General features: G+C 44.5%; 2 protein-coding genes across 6 annotated transcripts in view; one reads left to right on the top strand and one right to left on the bottom strand.

The window, feature by feature from the left end:
- NUGGC (nuclear GTPase, germinal center associated) overlaps nucleotides 1-7,890 on the bottom strand; it is a 68,900-nt gene extending 61,010 nt beyond the window's left edge. For 3 of the 4 annotated variants that reach the window (XM_063709162.1, XM_004046833.5, XM_063709161.1), the window contains exon 1: nucleotides 7,758-7,890. The gene's annotated coding sequence lies outside the window, so the exon portion shown is untranslated. Of the gene's footprint in view, nucleotides 1-1,004; nucleotides 1,357-7,757 lie in introns of those variants that run through there. The other variant, XM_055348297.2, reaches the window with a different exon arrangement.
- ELP3 (elongator acetyltransferase complex subunit 3) overlaps nucleotides 7,876-12,205 on the top strand; it is a 97,794-nt gene continuing 93,464 nt past the window's right edge. The window contains exons 1-2 of one of the 2 annotated variants that reach the window (XM_019032525.4): nucleotides 7,876-8,070; nucleotides 12,063-12,162. In XM_019032525.4, coding sequence (XP_018888070.1) covers nucleotides 8,052-8,070; nucleotides 12,063-12,162 — 119 coding nt within the window. In that variant the 5' untranslated portion in view covers nucleotides 7,876-8,051. The remainder of the gene's footprint in view (nucleotides 8,071-12,062; nucleotides 12,163-12,205) is intronic. The other variant, XM_019032528.4, reaches the window with a different exon arrangement.

Consider the following 12,205-nt stretch of genomic DNA (forward strand, 5'->3'; position numbering starts at 1 on the left):
CAGCATGCATCTGTAGTCCCAGTTATTCAGGAGGCTGAGGCAGGAGGATTACTTGAGCCCAGAGGTCAAGATTGCAGTGAGCCACGTCCATACCACTGCACTCCAGCCTGGGTAACAGAGCGAGGCCTCAAAAACAAACAAACCAAACCCCCAAAATTCACTTAAGCAAACAGAAAAGTAAAATTCACTTTCCCTCAAGAAATAACTTGCTTTAAGAAAATCAAAGGAAAGAGAAGAGACAAATGTCCCATATACAGAAGAATTCCAAATAATTTACGTAGCTACTCCATCCTCAAGGAGGTAGAATAAAACTCCCTGATCCTCAAGTGTGTGCTGTGCATAGCAGCTTCTTTCCAAAGAGAACACGGCGGAGATTGGAGCAGGGAAAGGATCACTTTATAGCAGAGAAACCAGACAAGCGCTGCCTCTACCAGGTGGTCAAGGTCAACACCAAGAGTCCTAAATCATGTTGACAATATTATCCCTTGATATGATGTGATGAGAACAGCACTTTAACTCTGGGACTCCTTCCCCAAAACCCATAACTCCAGTCTAATCATGAGAAAAACATCAGACAAATGCCAATAGGAGAAGCCTACAAAATACCCAACCAGTACTCCTCAAAACTGCCACATTCATCAAAAACAAGGAAAGTCTGAGAAACAACGCTACAGCTAAGAGGAGCCTAAGGGAACATAACTAAATATAATGTGCTATCCTGAATAGGATACCACAGTAGAAAGCAGACTTTAGATAAAAACCAAGAATCTGAATCAAGTACAGACTTTAGTTTAAGAATAACATATCAGTATCGGTTCATCAGTTGTAACAAATGTACCACACTAATACAAGATAATGGGGAAGTTGGGTGGGAATTACATGGGAATGCTCTGAACTATCTTCTCAATATTCCTGTAAACTCAAAACTGTTCTAAAAATTAAGGTCCATTTTTAAAAAATCAACCACAAGTTACAGTATAAATTACATAAAAGAAACAACTTACCAGATGTCACTGAACAGAAAAAAAAAAAAAAAAGTTCTGGTTTGGTTACAGGAGTCCACAGAGGAGATGGTGGCAGCTTCTCCTTGGTTCAGGTATTTGGAACCAGCTGGGGTACGTAGCCCTTTGGGCCACAATCACAAAGCCACGTTTACATAGCAGAAGTGAAACTGACTTGCCATCAGGGAGCTATTTACCATGGTCTCCTCCCACAGATACTGATTTATTCTGTCTTCTTTCACTTAAATCTAAATTCGCCAGGCGCGCTGGCTCACTCCTGTAATCCCAGCACTTTGGGAGGCCGAGGCAGGCAGATCATTTGAGGTCAGGAGTACAACAGCAGCCTGGCCAAAATGGTGAAACCTTGACTCTACTAAAAATACAAAAAAAAAAAAAAAAAAAATCAGCCAGGCGTGGTGGCAGAACCCTGTAGTCCCAGCTACTCAGGAGGCTGAAACAAGAGAATCACTTGAGCCCGGGAGGTGGAGGTTGCAGTGAGCCGAGATCGCGCCACTGCACTCCAGCCTGGGTGACGGAGCAAGACTACATCTCAAAAAAAAAAAAAAAAAAGAAAATCTAAATGGTACATGAAACGGGGATCTTGCATCCTTCTCTGCCATGTTCCTACAAGTAGACAGATCTGTCTTTTTTCCTTTCCAAATGCATCACTGCATCCTTACACAGCATCTTTTCTCTGAGGGTGAACACTATTCAGATGACTGGTTCACTGGAGCAGATAGGAAAAATGCCCCAGTTCCAAGAGAGACAAAGCACTGGCTCCCCGACACCCAACTATAAGACATGACTGGGAGAGATGGAGGATATGAGATAATAAATATAAAGTTATTCTTGACCCAAAGTCTTAAAATTCACCAAAAATAACATTTGCCAAAAATAAAACAACATTGGATTGTTTGAGTGTAGAAATGAGTGATATACCGCTTTACACCTCTTTCTGGAACTTAAATTTTAAATCCGTATATTTTTATGTCTTTATTTAGTTAGAGACAAGGTCTTGCTCTGTCACCCAGCCTGGAGTGCAGTGGCGTGATCATAGCTCACCACAGCCTCGACCTCCCAGGCTCAAGCCATCCTCCCACCTCAGCCTCCTGGGTAGCCAGGACCACGGTCATGCTCCATCACGCCCATCTAATTTTAAATTCATATTTTTAATAAACCCAGAAAACAAAAATTTGAAAGTGCTGCCCAGGAGAGAAGAAAATAAAACCCACTCCACTTTGCTGTGTCTGGCAACCCAAACCATCACATCACATACAGGGAAAAAGTTGTCCCTTGAACCCTCAGCTTCAGGGTGTGTGTTACCTTTTTTTTTTTTTTTTTTTTTTTGTGAGACAGAGTCTTGCTCTGTCACCCAGGCTAGAGTGCAGTGGCGCCGTCTCAGCTCACTGCAACCTCCGTCTTCTGGGTTCAAGAGATTCTCCTGCCTCAGCCTCCTGAGTAGCTGGGACTACAGGGGTGTGTCACCATGCCTGACTTTTTTTTTTTTAATTTTAGTAGAGACAGGGTTTCACCATGTTTGCCAGGCTGGTCTCGAACTCCTGACCTCATGTGATCTGCCCACCTCGGCCTCCCAAAGTGCTGGGATTACAGGTATGAGCTACTGTGCTGGGCCAAGGGTGTATGTTACCTTTAAAGGCCAACTCAGTCATTACCAAGACAACCCTCAGTACTCTAGGCATGTATTTAGTCTGAAGAGGGGATTCAGAAGGTAAAGAGGTCAGAACAGGGAAAGAATTGAAGATAAATGTTTAGACTGTGGTCTTAAAAACTGCTTTGAACTTTTGGCAAGATGACGTCCCTCCTCCATAAGAAAACCACAGAAACACCAGGCTAAAGTTCAGAACAAAGAAAGTCAGCACAAACGCCATCCTGGATGCTGAGTCTTATACTGATCTCTTTAGGCAAAATCACACCTTACGCTTACATTCATGTCACGTGTGCTCAGCTCTCCCTCTACTGGCTATTTCTTAGCTTCAACAGTTAACCACAAATGCTACTAAATTACTTAATTACTGAAATTAATTTTGAGCATTTTTAAAGCTTCCTGGGGCAAGGCCCAGTGGCTCACACCTGTGATCCCTGCATTTTTGGGAGGCCGAGGTGGACAGATCACCTGAAGTCAGGAGCTCGAGACCAGCCTAGCCAACATGGTGAAACCCTGTCTCTACTAAAAATACAAAATCTAGCTGGGCATGGCAGTGTGTGCCTGTAGTCCCAGCTACTCAGGAGGCTGAGGCAGGAGAATTGCTTGAACATGGGAGGCAGAGGGTGCAGTGAGCCAAGATCAGGCCACTGCACTCCAGCCTGGACGACAAAGGGAGACTCCATCTCAAAAAATAAAAAAATAAGCTTCCTGAGTTCCTTTGTTTATTTGTTTGTTTTTGTTTGTTTTAGACAGGGTCTCACTCTGTCACCCAGGCTGATGTGTAGTGGCGTTATCACGGCTCACTGCAACCTCAACCTCCTGGGCTCAAGTGATCCTCCCACCTCAGCCTCCCAAGCAGCTGGGACTACAGGCATGTGCCACCACACTTAGCTTAAAAAAACAAAAAACAAAAAAACAAAAACAAAAACAAAACAAAACTTTAGTAGAGATGAGGTCTCCTTATGTTACCCAGGCTGAACTCAAACTCCTGAGCTCAAGCGATCCTCCCATCTCGGCCTCCCAAAGTGTTGGGATTACAGGTGTAAGCCACTGGGTCCAGCCTCTGGGGTTCTTTATGGTAGTCCTTGGCACCTGCTATTGGACGCCTGAATGCTAGGCCTGTTAGATGTTTCTCCATTCTCTCAGGCTGAATTTCCATTGAGCTCACTGAAAACACGGAAGCAATGAGACCGTCCACAGAGCCTCATCATCACCCCCAACCACCTATCCGGTGCTCTGCCCTCCAGCCTGTTGCTAGATGAACTATCCATGCACCCATTAAAGGCCAATCCCTTCTCTGTGCACCAGATTCCATCCCTCTCTCTAACTGAAGAACCACGTAGAGTACTTCCTCCTCTTCTCTAATTCACCAAACTTTCACTCTCCACTGGATTATTCCCATCTGTGAACAGATTTGATGTCATTCATTCCACCTTAACAAACACTACCTGGACCTCCATTTCCCTGCCAGGTATTAGTATATTTCTCTGCACTTCTTTATGACAAAACTCCTAGGCTGGGCATGGTGTCAGCACTTTGGGAGGCTGAGGCAGGAGGATCACTTGAACCCAGGAGTTCAAGACCAGTCTGGGCAACATAAGGAAACCCCCGTTTCTACAAAAAATAAAAATAAAAATTAGCCAGGCATGGTGGTGCATGCCTGTAGTCCCAGCTACTTGAGGGGCTGAGATGGAAGGATCACTTGAGCCTGGGAGGTTGAGGCTGCAGTGAGCTGTGATTGCACCACTGCACTCCAGCCTGGGTGACAGAGCAAGACCCTGTCTCCAAAAAAACAAACAAAATGCCACAACTCCTCAAAAGAGTTGTCTCTACTTACTGTCTCAAATTCCTTTCCTCTCAAGCTAATATAAAGCTATTCCAGTCAAGCCTTCACCTTTCCCATCCCATTAAAACTGTTCTTGTCAAAGTCCACAATGATCCTGGTCAATTTTCAACCTTTATCTTTCTTGAGCCATCATGAGCATTTGACCTGGTTGATCATTCCCTCCTGTTTGACAAACCTCCTACACTTGGCTTTCAGATAACCACTCCCCTAGTTTTCATCCCATCTCCCTGGAAGTGCTCCTCAGTCTCCTTCACTGGTTATTCCCTCACTCCTCAACCTGTTAATAATAAAATACCCCAAGGCTTCATCTTTGGTCTCTTTCCTTTCCACAGCCACCCTGTTTCGTAGCTTTCAATTTCGTTCACATACCGATGGCTCTCGACTGATATCCAGTGTCAACCTCTTTCGTGTCTTCCTGTTCACTAGTCATCCGAAAATACAAGTTCAAACCAAACCCCGCCAGTCCCTTGAAACACCTCTCCACCTAATTTTCTCCATTTCATCTAATGATAACTACATTTTTCCAGTCCTTTGGTCCAAAAGCTTTGGTGTCACACTTGATGTTGCTGTCTGCCTTTCATATTCCACATCTGATCTGTCAAAAAGTCTTGTCGAAATCTTCAAATTATATTCAGAATCTGAACACTTCTCACCACCTTCACTGCTGACTACCACGATTTGAGTCACAATAATCTCTGGCCTCATTCAGTGGTTCCTAAATTTTGCTACACGTTGGAATAACCCAGGATCTTTTAAACATGCTAATGCCTGACTCCCACCCCTTGATATTCTGATTTAATAGGTGTGGGATGTGATCTGGGCACTGGGAAGTTCTCACTGCTCTCCAGGTGATTCCAATTGCAGCAAAGTTTGGGAATCATTGGCCTGGCTATGGTAACTGCCACCCACCTGATCTCCCCACTTCCACACCAACCCCCTCCCACAGTCTATTCTCAATGCAGCAAATAGACATGCTTTTAAATTACAGATCAGATCCATTCAATTCTCTGCTAAAAACGCCAATGGCTCCCCATCTCACTTAGGGTAAAAGCCAAAGGCTTTTCAATGGCCCACAAGGTGTTACATGAGCTGCACTGCCCCCAGCCCCATGCGCCACTCCTCTGACCTCTCTTTCACATTGCCTCACCCACTGCTCCCGTGATGTCAGCCTCCTCAGTCTCCTTGAACACCCCAGGCATCCTCTCACCTAGGACTTTTTTTCTTTTTTGAGATGGAGTCTCGCTCTGTCACCAGGCTAGAGTGCAGTGGTGTGAGATCTAGGCTCACTGCAACTGCCACCTCCCAGGTTCAAGCAATTCTCCTGCCTCAGCCTCCCGCGTAGCTGGGAGGGCAAGCGCCTGTCACCATGCCCAACTAATTTTTGTATTTTCAGTAGAGACAGGGTTTCACCATGTTGGCCAGGATGGTCTTGATCTCTTGACCTTGTGAGCTGCCTGCCTCAGCCTCCCAAAGTGCTGGGATTACAGGCATGAGCCACCGCGCCCGGCCGTAAATGTTTCTTATCAGACTTTAAGAGTCGGTTCTGTGCTCTATCAGCCTTAAGGTCTCTGTGTTGATGTTAACACTGGTTGGCAGCTCCTGAATTCTAAAGAGGAGGAGGGAATAAGGAGGCATGTCCACCCCCACTTCCCATCATGGCCTGAACTAGTTTTTCAGTTTAACTTTGGAATGCCCTGGGCTGAGAATTATTTTTGGTTTACAGAGGAGAACTTACGTTCATTGGTATAGGATGACAATGAGGTCAGACAAATACCACTGAACCTGGCAGGCTGGGAAGCTACAAAGCTTAGCAAGGCCAGTTTCAGTGTCATAGTGGGGTCAAAGCCTCGTTGTTGCCTCAATTCTAGTAGGGTACATATTCCTGTCTTTATTAATGGGAGAGGTTCTTAATCTCCAGCCCATGGACAAAGGAGATCATAGATGGGTTTCAGGAAAACATCCCAAGTCCTGCCTCCAAATTTTGCAAAATTTTGTGCCTGTGTATTTTTCTGGAGAACGTAAACCAAACAGTGTCTGAGACAGGTCTCAGTCTGGAGGTTTATTCTGCCAAGGTTGAGGACACACCCAGGAAAAAGAGACATAAGTTATCATGGAATCTGTGGCCTGTGGTTTTTCCAAAGAGGGTTTTGAGGACTTCAATATTTAAAGGGAAAGAGCAGGCAGAAGGGGAAAGAGGAACAACTATGCATTCATTTCACATTCAGTAAATCTGCCTTTTACAGAAGACAAAGTAAACATAGAGGAAGGAGTCAAATATGCATTTTTCTTGGGGTGGACTGAAGGGTGATTTCTAGTCTTGTCCTTGTCCCCTACCTACTGTAAATTTGCATGGTCAGGGTGGAATTCAACAGAAGTGTTGTAAGGTAAAGACTCTGCCACTCACAAGGAATTTCCCTGTGAGCAACTCCTCTGGGAGGCCACCTAGGGAGATATGTGGGCTTCTGTCTTTGCAGCTGTTTAGGAACAGAAGGAAGGCAGTTTTTGCGTGACTCAGTTCACAAGCTTAACTTTTTGTTGTTGTTGTTGTTGTTGAGACAGGGTCTCGCTCTGTCGTCCAGGCTGGAGTGCACTGGACAACAGAGCATGATCTCCACTCACTGCAACCTCCACTTCCGGGTTCAAGAGATTCTCCTGCCTTAGCCTCCCAAGTAGCTGGGATTACAGGCGTGCACCACCACGCCTGGCTAATTTTTGTATTTTTAGTAGAGACAGGGTTTCACCATGTTGACCAGGGTGGTCTTGAATGCCTGACCTCAGATGATCTGCTGGCCTTGGCCTCCTGAGATGGGCATAGTGCTAGTATTACATGTGTGAGCCACTGCACCTGGCCCTAAGCTTAACTTTTTTCTTTGGCAGAGTTTAGGGTCCCGAGATGTTATTTTCCTTCCACAAGAGACATCCACAGCTTTCACGATGGTTACCGATCATATGTGCCATTCATCTAAGACCAAGGTGACCACCTGGTCCCAAAGCCTGCACCTCGGATTCTTACTCGATTCCCGCCTGGTCTCTTCCAGGCCCTCAGTTAGTTTCCACAACATGGGAGGGTTCCTCCTCCGTGGTCTCGCCCATTCGCGTTCCTACCCACCCTCCCCGGATGTGACGACCCTGGGCTCCCCCCCACCCCCCACCCCCCCCATGAGAGACCATCCACTTCCACCCTTTCACTTAGGCTTCCTGGCGCAGCCTCCATCCAGGAACTCTGTCCCATAGCTGTACTGACCAGGTCGAGCTTTCTAACCCCAAGATGCCACTCTGTTCAGACGTTCCCATCCTCCATCCCTGAGACCCGGGGCAGGATCGCAGCCTAGAGGCCTCACGGGCCGCCTGCTACTCCGCTAGTTGCAACAAGGGGCGGGGCGTGGCTTTGTGCACGTCGGCTTCCGGGAAGAGCTTTACGATACATTGACCGACATTTTACGACAGGCGGGATTGTTTTGTGGCTGTCAGCTTTCCCCGTGGTCTGAGTTTGTGGCTGCATTTTTATCCCTGGTGGCTCTGCTACGGCGGCGCAGAAATGAGGCAGAAGCGGAAAGGTGCGAAAGGGGAAGGAGATGGGGGAAAGGGGTGGTCCGAAAGGGGCGAACGCCCAGGCAATCAAATGCTGAACCGAACTTTTACCGCGAGAATCCGCTACCCAGTCCAGTCGCCCCGCCACCTAGGGTCAGTCTGTCCATTCTGGTCCCCGAGCCTTCTCGTTTTTCCTGTTTTGCTTTTTGAAGCACCCTACTCTTCCTCTCTTCCTCTTTGGCAGTCTCGTGGTGTCTTGTTTGAATGGCAGGGAAACCTTTATTCCAAGATATGCCCTCCGAGGAGTTAACGTCGATTTAACGGGTTGTAGGACTTTTCATTTAAGATTTGTTTCACGACACATTTGACGTGTTAGTTTGAGAGTTTCTTTTAAAGCCTTATTTTAAGATATGAAAAAAACCTTAATTATCCTTGGATTCAGTGTAAGAGTTGTGCATGCAATTATTCCCATTTTTATTACATCATGAGTTAGCAATGAACAATTCCACCTTTGGTTTTTCAACAGGACGGGTTCAAATTTGAAATATTCTCTCGCAGGTTCTGTTCCTATTTCTATGTCTCACAGGTTCTGTTCCTATTTCATTTGACCAGCTGGTCTAATCATGGCAATTGTTGTCAGAATAATAGCTACCATTTATTGAGCTTGTGTTTTGAAGTCGGTATCATTTCCATTTTACAGATGAAGAAGCTGAGATTCAAAGAGTTAAGTAACTTTCCCAGACCAAAATTATACTTAGATATGGAGCTGGCTGGTCAGGCTGTATCTGTGACCTCAGAAAACATAAAATGAAAAATAAATACATCGTTAATCACTATGCTTCTTGACATTAACTGTTATTTTTCTTTCTTCCAAGCAACAATTCTAAGTGTCCAAGTTACCTTAGATTAAGTCTTGTCATATTTGCATGCCCTAAATTAATTTGTTATCTCACTCTAACTTGCTCCTTCTCAATCTATCAGGATTCTTTTAGCTGCTTCTGTCACCAAGTCATGTTGATTCTTACTTAGAAATTACTTCTTGATATAGTTTATTCCTCTTCATTCTGGCCGCCAACCTCCTAACCCACCTTCATCACTAACTAATATTTGAATGGTATTTTAGCTTTCATATACATTATTTATTTGAGTCTTAGAATGGTTTTGTGAAATTTGGATGTATTACCCCAATTTTACAGACAAGGAAATGGGCACTCAAAAGTTGTTGATCTTGGCCAGGCGCGGTGGCTCATGCCGGTAATCCCAGCACTTTGGGAGGCCAAGGCGGGTGGATCACTTGAGGTCAGGAAGTGGAGACCAGCCTGACCAACATGGTGAAACCCTGTCTCTACTAAAAACACAAAAATTAGCCGGGCGTGGTGGCAGGTGCCTGTAATCTAATCCCAGCTACTTGGGAGGCTGAGGCTGAGGCTGAGGCAGAGGCAGGAGAATCACTTGAACCTGGGAGGTGGAGGTTGCAGTGAGCCGAGATCGCACCACTGCACTCCAGCCTGGGTGACCGAGCAAGACTCTGTCTCAAAAAAAAAAAGAGAAAGAAAAAAAATTGTCGATCTTTTCCGTTACCACACAGCCAATAGGCATTGGGACTGGATCCTGTCTTAGATTTTGTGGGTTTTTTAAAACAATGTTGCCTTTCAAGAGCCATTTGAGTAGTATCCATATTATATGTATTCTTTTTCACTTTCTGAATCATTCTTTGTACCGATAATATTCTTACCTTCCTTAAATGTTACTTTCATCTTTTTATTTCCAAAGTTGAGAATATGCAATTCTTCACTGTCTATTGCATTCCATTTCAATGCCTTTGCCTAGTGGCCAGGGTCCCCTGTAATCTGTTCTTTATTAAACCCTGTTAGAAAGCTGGATTTTAGTTAGGCTGTGCTGTTTCACACAAAGATAGGTAATTCCTCTGCCTGACATTATTTCTTCCGGATTGCCTTCTGTTTTGCATGTCCAAATCTTGCCCTATCTTTAAAGATCCCTGTGCCATTTCCTTCATGAAGCCTTTTCCTACTCATTTACTCTTCCAGTTCTTGATACACTCAAGAGCTATACAAGTGGTTTCCAAATCTTATCTCTTCTTAACAGCTGATCCCCTTTTACCCTCCAAATAAATTCTTACACAGAGCCTCAATACATAAACAGCTGAAAGCAGAGCTGCTGTGGTGGAAACAAAGAGACCCCCTCCTTTTTCTCCCCTATGCCTTATTTTCCTCTTCCCTTCTCCCTTCCTCTGCCATGACCACCACCAGTCCTACCTCTGTTGCATGGCCCCTGAGGCACCTTTGTAGAACTCTGGAAGTGCTGAGTTACATGGTTTGGAAAGCATTTAGCCTTTGAGTATAGATGGACTTTATTTCTCTCAAAAATTGTTGTGTATATGTTAGCCTTGCCTCATTAAATTAGATGCAGTGTGTTACAGTGAAAAAAGCATGGAAGTTGTGGTGAAAAGAGCTGGATTTGAGTCTTGGCTCTGCTGTTTACGATAGCTTGTTAACTTGCCTTAGCCTCATTTTTCACATCTGTAAAATGGGATAACAGTACCTACCCTCCGTGTTACTGTAAGGGTTCAAATGAGATAAAGTAAATGTGAGGGCTCCATAACTGCCAGGGCCTTCCATCCGCGCTTTCATTATATTTTAGCTTTCTCTGCAGTGTGAGTCCTCAGCCCCCTGGGCCACGGACCAGTACCAGTTCATGGCCTATTAGGAGCTGAGCCACACAGAAGAAGGTGAGCAGCAGGCGGGCAAGTGAAGCTTCATCAGTATTTGCAGCCACTTCCCATCACTCATGTTACTGCCTAAGCTCTGCCTCCTGTCACATCAGCAGTGGCATTAGATTCTCAAAGGAGCCTGAACCCTGTTGTGAACCGTGCATGTGGTGGGTCTAGGTTGTGTGCTCCTTATGAGAATCTAATGCCTGATGATCTGTCACTGTCTCCCATCACCCCCAGATGGGAGTGTCTAGTTGCAGGAAAACAAGCTCAGGGTTCCCACTGATTCTATGGGAATAGAATTCGTTATGGTGAATTGTATAATTATTTCATTACATATAACAATGCTGTAATAATAATAAAAATAAAGTGCACAATAAATGTAATGCACTTGAATCATCCTAAAACCACCCTGCTCCCCTGGTCTGTGGAAAAATCATCTTCCACAAAACCAGTCCCTTTTATCAAAAAGGTTGGGAACCACTGCTCTACAGGCGAGAAGCTTGCTTGCCGACAGCTTCCAAGCTGATATCCCACAGCTTTTGTCCCTGGAAAAAGACTGGCATTTTTTACCTTGAAGAAAAGAGCTCAGATTGGCCTGGCTTAGAGATATGCTCATCCTTGAACCAATCCTTGAACTGTGCTTGAGTGGATGGGGTCATACAAGAACCTGTCAGCTTCTGCTGTTGCCTTTGGATGAGACCGAGAGCCCCAGTTGCCAGAAGTTCATGATGGTGGACAGACAATATTTTAGAAATGCATTAAGATTCTTAGGCAGATACCTGGGTTTGAGTTTCAACTTTACTCCTTGATAGCATCTTCATGTAATAGGCACATATTCTTGTTCTGTCTACCTCTGTTCTGAGAATTACCTGAATTCATGCATCTAAATGTTCTTTATGAACTCTAAAATATTATGCAAATATTAGTAATTACACCTCTGGAGATAAAGGGAAGAGAATTACTTTGGTCCTTTCCTGTGTGATTAAGTTCTTTCTCCTCACATTGTTTCTACTCCTGTATCCTTTCCTGTATTTATTTTTAATAATCTCATAGAGTATGTGCTTCTAAAGGGAGCTTTTCCCATATATATGTAAAGCCACGTTTGTTTTAAAGATACAAAATATGTGATCAAATTGTAAACAGTAGAGATTTAGCATCTTCTGAACTTGAGCTATTCATTTGGCATATTTGTATGGTTTCGGATGGAAAACTGCTACTAAATCAGATTTTAAAATCTTGATTGAATGATACGATTTTTGACATTGTTGAATATTAACTTTCCAGGAGATCTCAGCCCTGCTGAGCTGATGATGCTGACTATAGGAGATGTTATTAAACAACTGATTGAAGCCCACGAGCAGGGGAAAGACATCGATCTAAATAAGTAAGTGGATATAAAGAGAGAGCAAGCTTGTTCTTAGGTAGCA

Source organism: Gorilla gorilla, chromosome 7 (genome assembly GCF_029281585.2).
Source record: "Gorilla gorilla gorilla isolate KB3781 chromosome 7, NHGRI_mGorGor1-v2.1_pri, whole genome shotgun sequence".
In the NCBI taxonomy this organism is placed as follows: Eukaryota; Metazoa; Chordata; class Mammalia; order Primates; family Hominidae; genus Gorilla; species Gorilla gorilla.